The sequence below is a fragment of the Ochotona princeps genome, chromosome 6 (genome assembly GCF_030435755.1).
Source record: "Ochotona princeps isolate mOchPri1 chromosome 6, mOchPri1.hap1, whole genome shotgun sequence".
NCBI classification, from domain to species: Eukaryota; Metazoa; Chordata; class Mammalia; order Lagomorpha; family Ochotonidae; genus Ochotona; species Ochotona princeps.
Genome location: NC_080837.1, coordinates 79423068 through 79440276, shown reverse-complemented (window position 1 = coordinate 79440276; position 17209 = coordinate 79423068). Strand labels below are relative to the sequence as shown.

Sequence of the window (17209 nt, the reverse complement as noted above, 5' to 3'; positions counted from 1 at the left end):
TGGTCTTGCTGAAACCTGCCAAGTTCCAGGTCTTGACATCCTAGCCTGTGTGTTGCAGCCTGGAGTGAGGTTTCAGGAGCTAGGGATCGGCTATGGGCAAGGGGACCTGCAGGATCATGGAGAAGTGATGCCTTGGTGGGGAACTTGAGGTAACTCCTGAGGTCCAGGATGCAGTGGAGAAACAACCGTAGTGGCTGCTCAGCAGTGAACAACTGGTTGGAGACTCAGCTGGGGTGATATGTATGCAATATGAGAACACATCCTCATGACTTCCAAGCAAATCTAGTTTCTCTCTAGTCTACAGGTGGTAGTTATCTGAGCAGGCAACCGACCTTTCCTCTTTCGTAGGTTCCAGGTAAGATGGAGCTGTCTCTCTGGCAGAGGGAGAAGGAGAGCCTACCTGTGGTCCTGCACTACTACCTGAATATCATCAGCTTTGAAGTCACAGTCAGATATTTCTAGATCTCAGAGAGGTGGGCTGGCACATGGGTGGACTAACTGTCTCTCGTCCCCTGGTTTTAGTAGGTGGATTCTGAACAACCAGATGGTATGTTCCTTGCACTGGGGCTTCCTAACTTATAGATGTCAGTAGAAAGACCTTGGGGTTGATTTTGACCACAAATGACATAAAACCAATGCCCAAAAAGCTTAAACAGCAAAGGGAATTTAGTCAAATGCTGAATCCAGAGGTGGACTGCCCTAGAGGTGATTGCTTCAGCAGCCCAGCCAAAGTCAGGACCAAGTCTTCCTAGCTTTGTAGTTGGACATTTTCTGCATGTTGATGTGTTACCTTAGCCCTGCTCAGTCGTGAAATGAGGGCTCTGCCTGACGCAATGCTGGCAGATGCAAAGTGTGCAGAAAAACTTTTCCTGTTTTTTTTTTTCTACTTGTAAACTTCCTTTTAAGAGCAGAGAAATCTCTCAGATCAGCCACTCCTAACCTGTTATATCCCTCACAACTCATTGGCCAGAACTGGGTCACTTGTTCCCTCCTAAACCAGTTGCTTCTTATTCAACTTCCATTTAATGAGCTGTATGATTTAGAAATCAAGCTTGATCAAGGATGTTAATATTAAATGGCAGTGAGTGCAGCTGAATTTTTCTAAGATGCATTTAGTAATCATACTTTAAGCATAACAGATATATCCATGGCAATTACTACCTGAAATTCCTAGCCCACATGTCCAGAATAATAACTACATTGAATCAGGTAACATTCCTAATAGGTAAATGTGACAGAAAATACAAAAGCACTGGGACCGCTTGGGCAGCTGCAGGCGATTCAGCAGCCCAGGGAAATCTAGTAGGTGCCTTTGGAATGACTCATTGGGTCCTGGGAAGCAGCAGATCAGTTGATGTTTGCTTTTCCCATATCACTGCTCTCAGACTCATGGGACTAACTAGTTTTTTTTTTAAGATTTGTTTTTTATTTTTATTGGAAAGGCAGATATACAGAGAGGAGAGACAGAGAGGAAGATCGTCCATCCGATGGTTTACTCCCCAAGTGAGCGCAGTGGCTGGAGCTGAGCCAATCCGAAACCAGGAGCCAGGAGCTCTTCTGGGTCTCCCATGCGGGTGCAGGGTCCCAAGGCCTTGGGCTGTCCTCGACTGCTTTCCCAGGCCACAAGCAGGGAGCTGAATGGGAAGTGGAGCTGCCGGGATTAGAACCGGCACCCATATGGGATCCTGGGGCTTGCAAGGTGAGGACTTCACCCACTGTGCTATCGCACCAGCCCGGGACTAATAAGATTTTAACATGCAAAACTCATACTTCTCAATAAAGAAAGATGCCTAGATTTATCCAGACAGATTAAGGGTTGGTGTTGCCAGCTTCACAGCCCCTCAGTAGGAATTTTTCTTTCTTTCTTTTTTAATTCTACTTCTTTTTATTATTATCATTTTATGATACAGTTCCATAGGCCCTGGGATTTATCTTATCCCCTTCCCTGTTCCCTCTCCCCTCACTGAGTTCCCCTATATCATTGCTATAGTATAGTTCTTCATACACAGTCATATGTCCATCATTGCGGGCATATTAACAATTTTATTGGGAGTCCATCTTTGGAAGTAGAGATGCATACTGCATTGTATCCTCACATCTGGATATGTTAGTCTCAATTACACAGTTGCAATAAGTCCCCTTAAATGAAAAGCCACCAAAAAATCAACAACACGGACCTATTTTGACCCGTATGATGCCATAGTCGGTATTTTCCCTGTGGGAGCAGTGCAGTGCACTGAGCTCAGGGAGTTGTTGCCGAGCTCAGCACATGTGCAACTTAGCACTGTCTCTGCAGTCTCAAAGCCCTTGCCACAGTGTACAAAATGGCACCTGATGTGCCACTACTAGAGTTCTTGATCTGCTGACAATCAGGTCTGAGGGCTATACGGACCTATCTTGGATGGAACCTGTAGAATGCCACGTTGATGCAGTTCAGTGAGTCAGAAATGGGTTCACTCCTAGCTCAGTACATGCACAGTACTATCCATAGCCCTTGCCTCCTTAAGCAAAATGGCGCCCAATTTGGCTCTAGGGGGCTGACTGGGTTGTGAAATCCACCCTGGTCCCCGCACTGCTCGTCTGGGACCTGCTGCTCTGTCTCTGCTCCTGCTCATCCTCCTCTGCAGGATGAGCAGTTCTCTGAGTTTAGCTACTGAGCTCCTGGTAAACGTCCCTTCCCACCTTGTTGCTGGTGGAGTTCAGATCGTGGCTCACTGGATGCTGCTGGGTTGTCAGTCACTGCAACACCACATTGTTGTGTCTGCTGCTTTCCAGGTGTCTGTCAGTCTCCAGGTGCCCCTCTGCTATCTTTCTGTCCTCTATTTCTTGGAATGTGCCCTCTCTGTTTCACATGGGCTAATATTTTCTCTGATTAAATGTGTCCCTACCCTATTCCACCATCTTGATTCTCCCCTCGGTAGGAATTTTACCGACAGTTCTGGGGTTTGCATGGCAACACAGGCTTGGTTGGTCCTGGTGAGGGAGGGCCTCAGGAAGGATGCGATCACAGTGGGAGATAGGAAGCTGGGCCTGGGGAAGGATCTCATGTATATCAGTTCAGTATAGCGAGAACTCTGAGGCTTCCAAGGCATGACCTTTCTTCTGTAGAGGTCAGGGCCACAAAAATGACCCACTGGGCCCCATTTTGTGAAGGTCCACCACCTACCAGTATTGCCCCACTCAGACCCAAGCTCCCACCATGTGAACTCATGGGGGTACACTCACACACTCCCTCCCCCAGGCACAGCATGTGCCATCAGGTGGCGGAGCCCAGGTGCAAGGTGTGTGGCAGATCAGTAGTTGTGCACGTCATACTGTCTGTCTTGCTCTTGAAGACTGTATGTGACAGCCTGTTGTTAGTTTGCAACGGATATCGCCTTCAGTTGATGTGTGTTCAGTTGTTAAAACTGCCTATAAGACAAAGGGGAGGGGGACTTCATTTTAAATCGTTTCATTTTAAATGCATACATTTTCAGATGTTTTGAGCTTTTGTGACATACCCTGGATTGAGTTAGTTATGCGTGCTGTGAAACACACTGGGAACTCACTGTGCCTCCACCAGCACAGGACTCGGTGCTCCGGCAACTAGGTGCTTCTGTAAGAAGTGTTACTTCCAGGGTCGGCTTCCTGCTTTCATCCCCTCATGTGTACAGCTAATTTCAGAATATTTCATGATTATACTATGAATTTCTCTCTACCACTTAACCAGGTCCCCTCCTGCCCCCCGCCCTGCTTTTCTGCAGGTGAGAGGGCCTGAGACCGGGCCCAGGGAAAGGATGTCGTTTGATTCGCACAGAAAGGACCTGCTCCCCTTAACCTGGCAGCATGTTCTTCTTTTTCTTCTGCTGATGCTGCTTTTAATTGGAAAGGCAGATTTACAGAGAGAAGGGGAGAGAGAGAGATGATCTTCATCTGCTGGTTGACCCCCCAAATGGCTGCAGCTGTCAGAGCTAAGCTGATCCAAAGCCAGGAGCTTCTTCTGGGTCTGACTTGGTCCATCCTCTGCTGTCTTTTCAGGCTGTAAGCAGCTGGATTGGAAATGTAGCAGCTGGGACATGAACCAGTGCCCAGATGGGATGCTGGAACTTACAAGTGGAGGATTGGCCTGTTGAGCCACTGTGCTGTGCTGGTCCCTGGCAGCATATTCTAAAGCTGTCCATTAATTCCCTCATGTGCATATAAAGGTACTTCTTTAGAGTGACTGCAATCTGTATTTTAACAGCAGGCTATGCTCTATGATATAACTTTGAAATTACTATTAAAAAGAGAGAGAGAGAATGAGAATGAATTTAATACAGTGGTTCATTCTTTAAATACTCACAGTAGCTGTGGCTGGGCCAGACCACAAAGCTAGGAGCTTAGAACCTAATCCAGGCTCCTACGTGGGTGGCAGGGACCCAAATACTTAAGCCATCACCTGTGCCTTCCAGGATGCACGTTAGCAGGAAACTGGACTCGGAAGCAGAGAGAATCCAAACGCGGTGCTATGGGACGTGGGTGCTCCACGTGGCATCTGACCTGCTGCACCCAGGCCTGCCCCAGTGTGACGTCTCGGGTAAAACAGAGAGTGAGTGTAGACCTACTATGTCCGCTTGCTGCTTCTCACTGCTTTTGCATTAGTCCTTCCTGTTGCATCTCTGTACGTAATAGAGATTTTCGGCTTGACCCTCTGTAAGCTACTTTAAAAAGCACAAAGATGCGGAGACATGAGCATGTGTAAAGTAGACAGTTGATGTACGTTTTATCCTTAGGAGTTCTATAATCATTTGTTTCATGATATTTTTACCACTCCTTAAAAAAGTCACATCCCCATTAGTGGCCACGGGTCCCCTCTATGGATCTGCCCGTGTGGATGTTTCCTGTGACAAACGGTGATGTGGCCCATTGCTTCTTCCACATGGCAGTCTTGAGGCCCCTCCCAGTGCAGCGTGCGTCCCCGCTCCACTGCTTTCCACGGCTGAGACGCTCGCTTGAAGACATGCCTGCACAAGTTACCGCTACATTTCTGGAATTGGATTTTTGTATTCTTAGTTGTAAGGGTTGTTTATATAGTCTCTGTACATCCTTTATCAAATACATGATTTGCAAGAATGTTTTCTTGCGACATGTAATTGTCTTTTCAGTTTTCTGAGAATATTTTTTGCAAGTATCTTCTGACACTTCTGATGAAGTCTATCTTTTCAATCTTACATCACTTTGACTTGTAAGAAAGGGATCAGTGCCTACACTGAGATCAGGATGATTTACTAATGTATGCTTCGGGGCTGGGGAATGTCCAGCCCATGGGCTGTACAAGGCTCACAAAATTATTTGGTCTGACCCTGTCAGGCAACTGTTGGCAGGACTCAGAACTCAGTAAATTTTGTAGCAGGTTAATTTTTAAGTTGGTAATTTTGATGGCCCATGAATGATGTCATAAATACTCAAATAGACCTTGGCACCAAAAAAAAAAAAAAAAAAAAAAAAAAACCAAACCAAGTTTCTTCACCTTATTATACCTTTATGATTTCAGCTCTTACATTTAAGCCGACAATCAACTCCATTTTATGACTGGTATAAAGCCCAGGTTTAAATTCCATCTTCTTACATTTTTATTTTAAAGGCAAATTTCATAGAAGGAGAGGCAAAGATCTTTCATGTGCTGGTTCACTCCCCAGCTTGCCACAACAGCTGGAACTGAGCCTATTAGGAGCCAGGAGCTTCTTCTGGGTCTCCCACTCAGGTGCAGGGTCCCAAGCCTTTGGGCTGTCCTCAACTGTGTTCCCAGGCCACAAGCAGGGAGCTGAATGGGAAGTAGAGCAGCCAGGACACGAACAGCATCCACTAGGATTGCTGATGTGGGTAGAAAATTAGCCTATTGAGCCACTGCACTGCCCCTTGATAGTCATCCAGATATCCAGCACCATTCGATTGCTTTGGACTGTTTTCTGAATGTCATTTACCATGTATGCAACACTTCATTTCTGGGCTTTTACTTCTGTTTCATTGCTCTTGTTGTTGTGTATTAATTTGCTAGGATAGCCATAATCAAATACAGTCGAGCACACGGCTTATTCTTACAGTTCCAGAAACTACTTGTCTGACACCAAGGTTTGCTTTTTCCAGAAGATCCTCTGCTTGGCTTGTGAATGGCCAACATCTCCCTGAGCCCTCATGCGGCCCTCCCTCCTGGGCACACACATCTGTGGTGTCGCTTCCTGTCTTTAAGGACACCAGTCTTGTTCAACTAGAGTCCTACTTAAAGGCCTTTAAACTTGATCCATTCAAAGATGGCATCTCCAACTGCTGTACAGTCTGAAGGACTAGAGGGTGGGAACTTAAACCTGTGAATTGGGGGGTGGAGTGCATGACTCAGTCAAGCCAGTAACAGTGTGTGCTTGTGCCAGTGCTGCTGCCTGGGCTTGCAGTGTTTTATTTTCAGGATTATCTTAGATATTCTTTGCATTTCTCTATAAATTTCAGGATTGGCTCCCCAATTTCTGTAGAAAGAAATTCTGCTGGAATTTTAGTAGCAATTATCTTGAATCTGTCAGTGTGGGTAATACAGGCACCTTAGCAGTATCACGTACGATCCAGGAACATGAGTGATTTTCTTGTTTGGGTCTTTAATTTCTTTGAATGTCTTGGAGTTTTTAAAGTATAAATTTTGCCCTTTTATTCAATGTACTCCTAAGTGCTTTATTTTTTAAAAAATGCTATTGTGATTCAGCTACTTTCATAATTGTCATTTTCAGATTTTTCTTTGCAAGTCAGTGGAAATGCAGCTGATTTTCATGTATTTATCTTGTGTTCTGGAACCTTGCTGAACTCGGTGGTTTTCTACTTTTAGTCAATCACTTGGGAGTTTCTACATGAATATCCTACCATCTGTAAAGACTCAGGTCTCCTTTTCTTTTTTTTTTTTTTTTTTTTTTTTTTAATTATTTATTATTTAACTTCAGGTCTCCTTTTCCATCTAGAAGTCATTCCATTCTCTTTCCTGGTTCCCTTGCTCTGTGAGTGGAGCTTTGCTTCAGCAAAGGGGAAGACGAAGGAAAACTGTCTTTGCTCTCTAGCATGGGGTGGGGAGGGGGGAGGTGCTTAAGTGTTGAGTACATAGCATAGCTGCTGTAAAGTCACAAATACTGAAGTTGTCCACAATCCCTCCTGCAGCAGTGAGTGGCCAGGGCAGTGTGTGTGTGCTTTCACAGCTCAGAGCTGCCTCACCTGTTGCCCTGACTGCCAGGCATATTCCTGAACCACATCATGACAACACTAGACACCCACGAATTGCATTCAGTACACCTCCTAATTAAAAAACAAACAAAAGGCATAAACCTCCCCCTTGGTAGTGATTGGCCTTCTCCAGCCCCGTGCCTGTGCAAAAAGGCCTCAGCCCTCTGTGCCTCCGTTCTTCCTGCATAATGGTTTCCTCGCTCTCGTCGATGGAGCTTGTGGAGAATCAGGCCGTCAGGACCCGGCCCAGCGCAGGTGAAGTGAAAGGCATGTTGTGGAAACGTGCTTCCTGGAGCTCTGCGATGCAGATGGCAGTGTTGAGGCTGTCCCCCTTCTCCTAGCTCTCTTCTGCATCTGGCCTCGCTGTTCGGCATGTTGGGCTTAGGTACTCATCAGCCTAGGGCAGAGGGGCAAGGCCCTGAGTGAAACCCCCAGAGGCTCGCCGACTGGCCTGCTGACCGAATCTGGCCTCCATCACGGGCACCCAGGAAAGGAAGCCAGAGCCTCACCACGGTCTGCTGGGCCTGGGAGGCAGCTTGGGAACAGCAGAGAGAACCCAGGCGAAGAAACTCACTGGCCACTTGAGAGAACTTGTGTGTTTGTGATTTTAGATCCCCGTAAGTGTTAGTGACTTTCACAGGGAAAGAGTGCTGGGTAATTGGAAGATACTTCCAGAAGAGTCCAGAACAGGTGTCTCACACCAAATTGCTGCAGTACTCGGAGACCATAACCCCCACAGAGCTCATCCCTTCCAGCAGCCAAGGGACGTTCTGTTCCTGCCTGGGCAGAGGAATTAGTAATGAGGGACAGAATGTTCCTACATAGTCCATCAAGTAAGCCAGGTGGGAGGACATAGATTCAGAATTGGGCATACTCAGCAATTTCATGGCAACCATTTAAGCATCAACATTGCTTTCCCTGCTGCCTGCCCACCAAAAGACTCTGTTCTGGTGGATTCTTTGCTTGCATAGTGCGCACTGTACCGTTTGCTTTCGCTGGAGAAGGTGTGCCCACACATACAGTGGCCAAGAACATTGATTGTTCTTTTCAGAAACTCCTCACCTGCTTTTAGCACTGTGTTTCTGTCAAAAAAAAAAAATGTTGAGACCTTTTCCTATAAAAGATACCAGTGAGTGGAGAGAGGAGAACCTAGATAATCAGGATGATTAGAACTTTTTGGCAGGCATTAGCTAGCAGGGAGACCAAAGAAAGCACTTAATTGCTTAGAGAAGTTTAACCCTCAGTTGGTAATAGGGTTTGCCTTGTTTAGTGTATTTGAAATCTTTGCTAGCTGTTTTTGCCTCAAAGCTTTTTGATTTTTTTCTTCTTTTTTGGGGGGTCTAATAATAAAGCATGTAGAAGATTAACATCAACTACTTGGAAATTTGTTTTTCTTTATTCACTCATCTTTCTTACTGCAGTGCCTAAGCAGCCACAGGTGCCAGGGTCAATTTGCACTGATTTTATTCCAGATCTGAATGTTCAAAGACCTGCAACATGGTGTCACTGTAATGTTAAACTTCACCCTGGACATGTTTTTCATTTATTTTTTCAAACATGAAAGTCAGCATTTCAACTTAGTTTTAAAAGCAAATAACTGTAAAAAGCATCTTGAAATGGGAGTACTTATCTTCCCAGAATTTTCTCGAATTCTTACGAGAAACATGTGTTTCACTGGAGTGAACATCTTTTTACTAAAGGGTAGCCCAAAATATGCCACTATGGCATAAGGATTACTTTGAGCTAAAGGCATTTGCAAAACACCAGATCCAAGGGTATTTTAATCTTTTCTTCCTGAAAATAGGCGCTAAATTCCATGTGAGACATGCCTTTCCTGAACTAGGAGAAAAACATTATTGGATGGGAAGTCACAGCTGAGAGACTTCTGTGCAAACAGCCTTGTCAAAATGATTCTGTTCCCTCCGTCCCCTCATCAAACTTATTTTGCTGCAATGACAGCTGTTCGTTCAACCAAGTATGAAAGTGCTGAAAGTTCAGGCGCTTAGGCCTTGCCGCATCTTTGGATCTTCATTTTTCATGCCAGGGCTGCTCTGTTGCGCTTGCATAAAATGTACACAGGTGGGGTACATTTAATATAAAATCCAAGATGCTGCAACATCATGGTCAGGTGGAAAATAACGCACCTGACCTCAAGCGGCAGTGCAGAATGCAGATACGGTATAAAGTTACCTTCAGGCCAATGTGCAGAAAGTGTTTGTGGAACACAAGGGAATTTCATGTCCCATGCCAGTGGGCTCTCATAATGTACTCCCACATCTGAAAAGTCTGAAATGTAAAAGACTTCTTGTGTCAAACATTTTGTATAAGACTCTGAACCTGAATTAATGTTGTGTGCTTTCATCCTAGCGATCCACTTTATTTCAATTTAATTTCCAGACTCAGCTGGAAACACCAGAGATAGGCGTACATTCTTGCCTTTCCTACAACTCTACACAACTTATGTAGTCCTCTGATATTTTCCACAACATAAATGACTGGAAGGAAGCCAGTTATTATCAACCACCCTGCCAGGTCCCATGCTGGGAACTTGGCAGCCCTGTCTGAATTCCCCTGAAGCCAAGATTGGTATTCTCAATAGGATAGTTTGAAAACTAAAAATGGGTAGTGTTGATAGCTTTGCTAGCATCTGCTTCCAAAAAACCCTTAGCTTTTCAAGGGCAGCAGGTATGTATTCTCTCAGAACACAGGTAAGAGCCTGGTCCCCGGAGGCAGACTGGGCTCAGCTCCCAGAACCACCACTTTTCACTTTCTGTAGGATCTCAGAAGCACTAATTCTAAAAGAAACATAAATACACACGCCTCAAAGTGTTGTCTGAAAGCCACGCAGAGTAAGGTCTGATCCACAGGTAATCACTGTAGCATTATTTGCTGTTATGGTTGCTTCTCCGCCGAGACGCTATGGCTGCCAGTGGTCATCAAGTGGTGGAAGGTGGGTCGGGTTATCTCTGCACGGGGTCCCTAAGCTCCAGCCTCGTTGCATTACTCTTACGCCTGTACTTGCCTACCAGCATTCTTCTGGACGGAGATTTGGGGCTGTGCCTTTCCCGTTTCCTTTGAGGAATGCCTGGCGGCTCCTAGGATGCAAGGCTGCCTCAGGACACAGCTTATCTTCATGTTGGTTGCCAAGTAGCCTGACTGCTGGGCTGTTTGGTAATTGGAGTAGCTTAACAGAACAGGCGAGCCCAACTGTGGGTCACAGGTTTTCTCTGTTTCCCAAATTCTCCCCTCTGTCTTGGTTGCTGAACTCTGACTCCAGGTATAAGTGATGGCTCTTCAGGGACAAAACAGCCAGAATTCTAGGTTGCAGGGGGTTTCTTTGAACTCAAGTACCAATTTTAATTTGCTAGGAAACTCAGATGAATTTTCTGCTTTAAAACACGTGATGATTTCCTAGGCCTGTTAGTCTGTTTTGTGTTGTGGGGCCAGAATACCTCAGGGTTGGGTCTTTAAGGAGCAGAATTGCCCTTGGCTCACAGTTGCAGGAACTTGGAAGTCCAAGGTAAAAGGCCGGTGTGTGAAGATGCCCTGTAGTGGGAGTGCCGCTCTGAGAGCCAGTCACCTTGTCCAATCAGGAGAGGCTTCCAGACCTCATCCCCCCAACACTGTTGAATCAAGTGGGGTTAAGTGTGTCCTCCTGCAATGAATTTGGGGCATGTGTTCAAGCCGCAGCAGACCCCCGCCCATCATGATGATGCTTAAGGACCTCCCGGTGGGATTTAGGGCCAAAGAGAGTTATTGCTCACAGCTCACATTCGATCATAGTGGCACTGCAACTATGGATTAGGACTTTACATTGAGCGCTGCATTATCAGATTGCATTTTCATAGTGAATTACAAGCAAAAAAAATTTTATGAGCCTCACATTTCGGTGAAATGTTAATCAGGTTGTGTTTTGGTGCTGTTATTCAAATAATGTGTTTGGAATTGCTTCCCTCTGCATATATTTGCATTAAAGAGGAACTCAATTTGATTTAGTTGCTTTAGAAGTTTACCCACTTCAGTAGCTTTAAAAAGACAGGGAAATGGAGGTTGTATGTGCGTGTGTGTGAAGAAACACATTGGCAAGGACCTGTAGGAGTGTCACCACATTGCTGATGGTAATGGAATCACTCCTTTTGACGTTTCGAGTTGCACAATTAAAAATGTCTATAATCCGCACCCATCCCGGGCGGTGGGCAGTGTTCTCTGCTGGGGGCCCCCAGGCGGGGATAAGGAGCATTAGGGGATCCTAGAGATCCCCCTGACCGCAGGTCCTGATCAGCAGTGACGTCCCAGTTCCGTGGGAATCTGTCTCCAGTGTATGTTTCTCTGCACGTGGCCTCATTCCCCCACCCTCGCCGTTTCTGGTGCAAGTGTGACTGCAGTAGCCACCGAGTCGGTGGGTTTCTGAAAAACATCAGCCTCTAGACCGAGTTAGAGTGCTCTTCTGGCATCTGCCTGTTTCACCTGGCTGTCTCGGGCTGATGCGCTTCCCTGCAGAAACCATCCTTGCAGCGCGAAGCACAAGCCTGCCTGTGTGGAAAGTGCGGCAAGTGTTTATTGGTTGGTTTTGCAAACTTTCAGAGTCCAAGGGGCATCAGAGAGAAACGGATGGTGGCAGTGCTTGGGGGAGCTGGCCTTCAGCAGGGGAAGGGACGCGTTCGGTCCTGTATGTCCACACGGTTTGGTAAAAACAAATGCCCCTTTGCCTTCCCTCCGCTTTAACACCATTCCGAACCTTAAATCTCTTAGAACCGCCTGCGCACCTCGCCCGCGCCCCGGGTGGCCAAGAATTCAGCCGCACTCTGGATCGGGACGTTGGTTCTCGGTTTCTAGCTGTTGGGTTAGTAAGAACTGGATTAGGAAGTTGGTTCTCGATTTGTGTCTGTTGGGTTAGTAAGAACCACATTTAAACCACAAAAAAGCATCCGTCAGCCTGAGGCCGCCCCGCGACGCCCCCGTGACGCGGCACGCACGCCCCGCGGCTCCGCCCCTGCCGCAGCGCCGCGCACGCGCGCGTCGCGCCGGCCCCCGCGCCGTCGGCGCTTCCGGCCGTTGGGCTCCGACATGTCGCAGAAGCCGCGGAGCCGCGGCCGGCCGGGCACCCAGCCCGGCACCCAGCCCGAGCGCGACCGGAGCCGGGACGGGGCCCGCGGCGGCGCCGACGAGGCCCCGAGCACGTCCCGCGGGTCTCCTGGCAGCAGCGGCTCGCTGCGGAGTTCGAAGCAGCTGGAGCTGAAGGTGGCGGAGCTGGTGCAGTTCCTGCTGGTGAAGGACCAGAAGAAGATCCCCGTGAAGCGCGCCGACATGATGCGGCACGTGGTGGGCGAGGCCCGGGACGCGTTCCCGGAGCTGCTGCGGCTGGCGGGCGAGCGGCTGCGGGACGTGTTCGGCTACCGGCTGGTGGAGCTGGAGCCCCGCAGCCACGCGTACATCCTGGTGAACGCGCTGGAGCCGGTGGAGGAGGACGCCGAGGTGCGCGGCGACCAGGGCACGCCCACCACGGGCCTGCTGATGATCGTGCTGGGACTCATCTTCATGAAGGGCAACACGGTCAAGGAGACGGAGGTATGGGACTTCCTGCGCCGCCTGGGCGTGCACCCCACCAAGAGGCACCTCGTCTTCGGGGACCCCAAGAAGCTCATCACCGAAGACTTCGTGCGGCAGCGTTACCTGGACTACCGGCGGATCCCGCACACGGACCCCGTGGACTACGAGCTGCAGTGGGGCCCGCGCACCCGCCTGGAGACGAGCAAGATGAAAGTGCTCAAGTTTGTGGCCAAAGTCCACAACCAGGACCCCAAGGACTGGCCGGCGCAGTACTGCGAGGCCCTGGCGGAGGAGGAGGGCAGGGCCCGGCCTGCGCAGCCCGGGGCGCCGGCGCCCACTTCCTGAAAGCGCTCCCGAGCTGGGGACACTTCTATCATTGTTGTTATTATTGGTTGTGGGGCTTGAGTTCCACATTGCCGTTTGTAAGCACGTTTATAGGATTATTATTCTGGCTTTGTAAAAACTAGTAAAATTGCACTGTGGTCGGAGAAAAAGCACATGAAATATGTTATTTGGGTGTCAGGAAAGGAAAAGCAGAGAAGTCACTTTTTTCGTTTTCCCACACTACCCCCATTTGTAAGGAAAAATAAAGTTTTTTTAAGATTGAAAATGTAACTCTAGATCCTTGTTACATTTTTAACGTATTTTTATATATTTCCTACATAGGGAAATCTTGTGTGTTGATTCCAAGCAGAGAACATCATCTTATTTTTCCAGATAACGGTTTTGTAATAGTACCCATTACTCCGCCGTGTTGCACCGAGTCTTCCCTCTTTTTTTTATTTTTTAACTGAGGGTGTTGAGATAACTCTTGTTGCGAAGCAGGTGACATGCCTATATTTTGAAATTTTGGGTCGGGAGAGAAGTTCATGACTCAAAAGGATCGTAAAAGCGTTTGCTGTGTGTTAAGCTAATAGTTGTTCTGTGCAAGCTGTTCTCTTTGTAATCATGTGGGATCGGGTGGTATAATTCCTTTCTCCCTGCATTTTCCTAAAAAATTTGTAAAATGTGAGCACAGTGGCTAACCCCGTGCTGGCTGCTGCCTGCGGCTTCCATGTGGTTGGCGTCTGAGTTCCAGGGTTCCCTAGCTTGTTGGGTGGGTGTCTCCTAGCCCATCCTGGAAGATAGTCAGTAGAACACAAGTTTACGCTAAAACTCCCACCAGTGTCTTAAAATTGAAATGTTTTGTTTTTTTCTGGGTCTGAAGCTGCTACTTTTGGTGTGTGCCAGTTAAGTTCAGCTAAATGACTCCTAGAACCATCACCGGTTCCGAAAAGATAGGACTCTGTTCTGGTATTGACCTTGACGCGGTTTTGTAGAGAAATCTCTGGTTTTTGAGGTCTGAACCACGAGAGCTGAGGGTCTTCCTGGCTGCTGCAGGGCGTTTATCAGCCTGTCAGAAAGTTTGAGAACATGAAAACACGATGTTGGAGTGAGGAAATTGCAGTCTTGCTTAGCAGTTTTTAAACATAATACTTTGAAAACCCCTCCCACCACAGATTGAACGTGTTACTCTGAATATGCGCTTGGGGATTGGGCCTGCAGGTTAATGTTAAATGAGATGCCTTGATGGGGAAAGTGGGAGGACTTGAGTATCCTGGGACTTGGAAGAGCTGGTGGGTGGCGTGGCTGGAGGACTGGGTTCCCAGGTTAGCGCGAGTTTCCTTGTCTTCTGGTCTGGGGTTGCTCCTCTTACTAAGCACCAGCTCTTCCTTCCACCACTGCATCCGAGGAAAACATCTCCCTCAGATGTGAGCAATTGACTGTCAACAAACTGTTCCCGGGGTTAAAATAGCCCCCCCCCCCCCCCCCGTCAGAGGCCCGGCCGTGCCGTGTGGCTCTCTCCAGCCGGAGTCTGCATATCCTGACGTGTGTTTAGGTCCTCATGCAATGGACTTACGGCTTGTACGTGGTGTGGTCTTGTAGCCCTTTGCCGCTTCCCTGCGTCTTGAGATCCAGCCACATGGCGTTCAGGTGAGTTGTGCTCAGGGAGGGAAATCCGTTCCCTAATGCCTGGGCAGGCTCTGAGTTTCTGCAGCTGGAAGCAGGCAGGGCAGTCGGGTGCCAACCTTTCTTGAGCTTGTATCGGGAGACACTGGTCCCAGTGGTTCCTGAACCTTCCGGCCCAGTCACAGTGCCCTCCCTGCTGGACTCCACACCTCATCAGCGTCTGCTGAAGGTGTAGGGGTGATTTATCATGGTAGCAACTTGAACCTGTTCTTACTGGACATTAAACCTTCATCAGCACCAGGTTTCATACCTTGTAGGCCTTTTTCTGTTTGATACAATGCTTTCATGTCCTGGTGGATCTAATGAATATACCTCCTCCCATGTTTTTGACATACAGGTGTTATAACTATGGAACTATATAATAAACAAAATATTTTGAAATGTAAAAAAAAAATGTGCTCCCTGAGACCAGCATTGCTGCATAGCACGCTAGGCTGCCACCTGAGGTGCCAGCATCGCCTGTGGGTGCCAGTTGGAGTCCAGCCCCCCACTTCTGACCCAGCTCCCACTGATGGCCCAAGTGTTTGGACCCCTGCTCCCACGTGGAAGACCTGGAGAAAGCTCCTGGCTTCAGCCTGGCCCTTACCTGGCCCTGGTAGCCATTTATGGAGTGAACCAGCAGATGGAACATGTTTGCCTCTCTCTGACTTCCAAATAAATAAATCTTAATATTCCCCCCCAATTCTAGTAATTATGAAAATATTCTGGAGTATTTTTTCTTGACTTTTATTTTCAGTTGTGTTTTTAACTCACTTTAGAAAAAGAAAGTGTTCATTGGCTAGGCAGATTTTATAGAGATCATGATGGCCAGAACCAGGAACTTCCAGGTCTCTTACGCCGGTACAGGGTCCTAAGGGAGGCTTTGGGCCATCTTCTGCCTTCCCAGGCCATGAGCAGGGAGCTGGGAGGGAAGTGGAGCAGCCAGATTAACTGTTGCCCACATGAGATCCTGACGTGTGGAAGTTGAGGATTCAGCCCCTGACCCACCGCCCTGGGCCCTTTATCCATCTGCTAGTACTTGCAGTTATAATCTGTTACATCATGAATTTTCCTTCAGTTTTTTCTTTTAAAGATTTATTTTTGTTGGAAAGTCAGATATACAGAGAGGAAGATTTTTGTCTGCTGATTAACTCCCCAAGCAGCTGCAACTGCCGGAGCTGAGCCAAGCTGAAGCCAGGAGCCTGGAGCTTCTTCCGGCTCTCCCAAGCAAATGCAGGGTCTCAAGGCTTTGTACCATCTTTGACTGCTCTCCCAAGGCAACAAGCAAGGAGCTGGATGGGAAGCAGGGCCACTGGGATTAGAACAGGTACCCATATGAGATCCTTATGCGTGCAAAACGAGGACTTCAGCCACTCGACTACCGTTCTGGGCCCCCTTCTTTCCTCCCTCCCTCCCTCCCTCCCTTCCTTCCTTCCTTCCTTTTTTTTTGATTTGTTGGAAAGAGAAAGATCTTCTGCCCATCTGTTGGTTCACTCGCCAAATGTCCAGAACAGCTGGTGCTAGCCCAGATCAGAGTTAGGCACTTGGAGCTATCTAGGCCTCCCAGGTGAAACCCATGCAGTTTGGCCATTTCACATTGCTTTCCCAAGCACATTAGCAAGGAGCTGGATTGATTGTAGAGCAGCCAAGGCTTGAACCAGCACCCGCTAGGGATGCCAGAGTCACAGGCAGTTGCTTAACTCGCTGCATACACACAATGCCAGCCCTGCTTCTCCAGTTCTTACACTTTTTGTTGTAGTACTGTCTTTTTGCTGACTAGATCTGAATGTTCAAATTACGGGTTTGAAAACAAGTGGTTGCAGCTGGCCTCAGATATTACTGACTTCTTATTTCATAATGTTTATGGTTTTGCCTTGAAGTATGATGTTTAGTAAGTTTTTTTCCCTGTAAGTACCTTTCATTGGGATGGTTAATTTCCCTACCTGTCCTGCTTTGGCTAGAAATGTGTAGAAAAATTATGAATGGCTTTCTGAACTTCACATACGCTGCTTACCCAGCTGGCGGATATGATTAGATTTTTAAATTCTGTACATTTGGTATTTTTGGTATATTTTAGTATTGTTATACATATATTTCTGGAGTCTAACCATTCTTGCTTTCTTAAACTCTTCCTTTTGATGAATGTTTTAAAAAATACATGTTGATGAAAGCCTTACTTTTTTTTTGTATCTATTGACACAGATGGAAGTATACTGTGTCCTGTGTATTTGGGTCTGAGGTGAAGCTAATTATTTAGAAACAACCTTGGGAGTTGCATCGTGGCATAGTGGGGTATGCCTCTGCCTGTGGTGTCGGCATCCTATATGGGCACTGGTTTGTGTTCCAGCTGCTCCACTTCCAGTCCAGCTTCCTGCCTGTGACTTGGGAAAGCAGAGGAAAATAGCTTAACTGCTTAGACTCCTGTGCTCGTGTGGGAAATCCGGAAGAAGCTCCT

At 47.5% G+C, this 17209-nt stretch overlaps 2 protein-coding genes across 4 annotated transcripts in view; both read left to right on the top strand.

The window, feature by feature from the left end:
* The window catches only part of ENTREP2 (endosomal transmembrane epsin interactor 2), a 336201-nt gene that overhangs the window by 228342 nt on the left and 90650 nt on the right, over nucleotides 1-17209 (top strand). The gene's annotated exons all lie outside the window — the stretch shown is intronic.
* Nucleotides 12250-13357, top strand: NSMCE3 (NSE3 homolog, SMC5-SMC6 complex component). The gene has a single exon (XM_004599839.2). It carries the CDS (start codon nucleotides 12283-12285, stop codon nucleotides 13108-13110), a length of 828 nt encoding a protein of 275 aa, XP_004599896.2. The 5' UTR covers nucleotides 12250-12282; the 3' UTR covers nucleotides 13111-13357.

Bases quoted from the DNA above. Each gene is read 5' to 3' on its own strand.
- NSMCE3 (XM_004599839.2), top strand. From the start codon at position 12,283: ATGTCGCAGAAGCCGCGGAGCCGCGGCCGGCCGGGCACCCAGCCCGGC.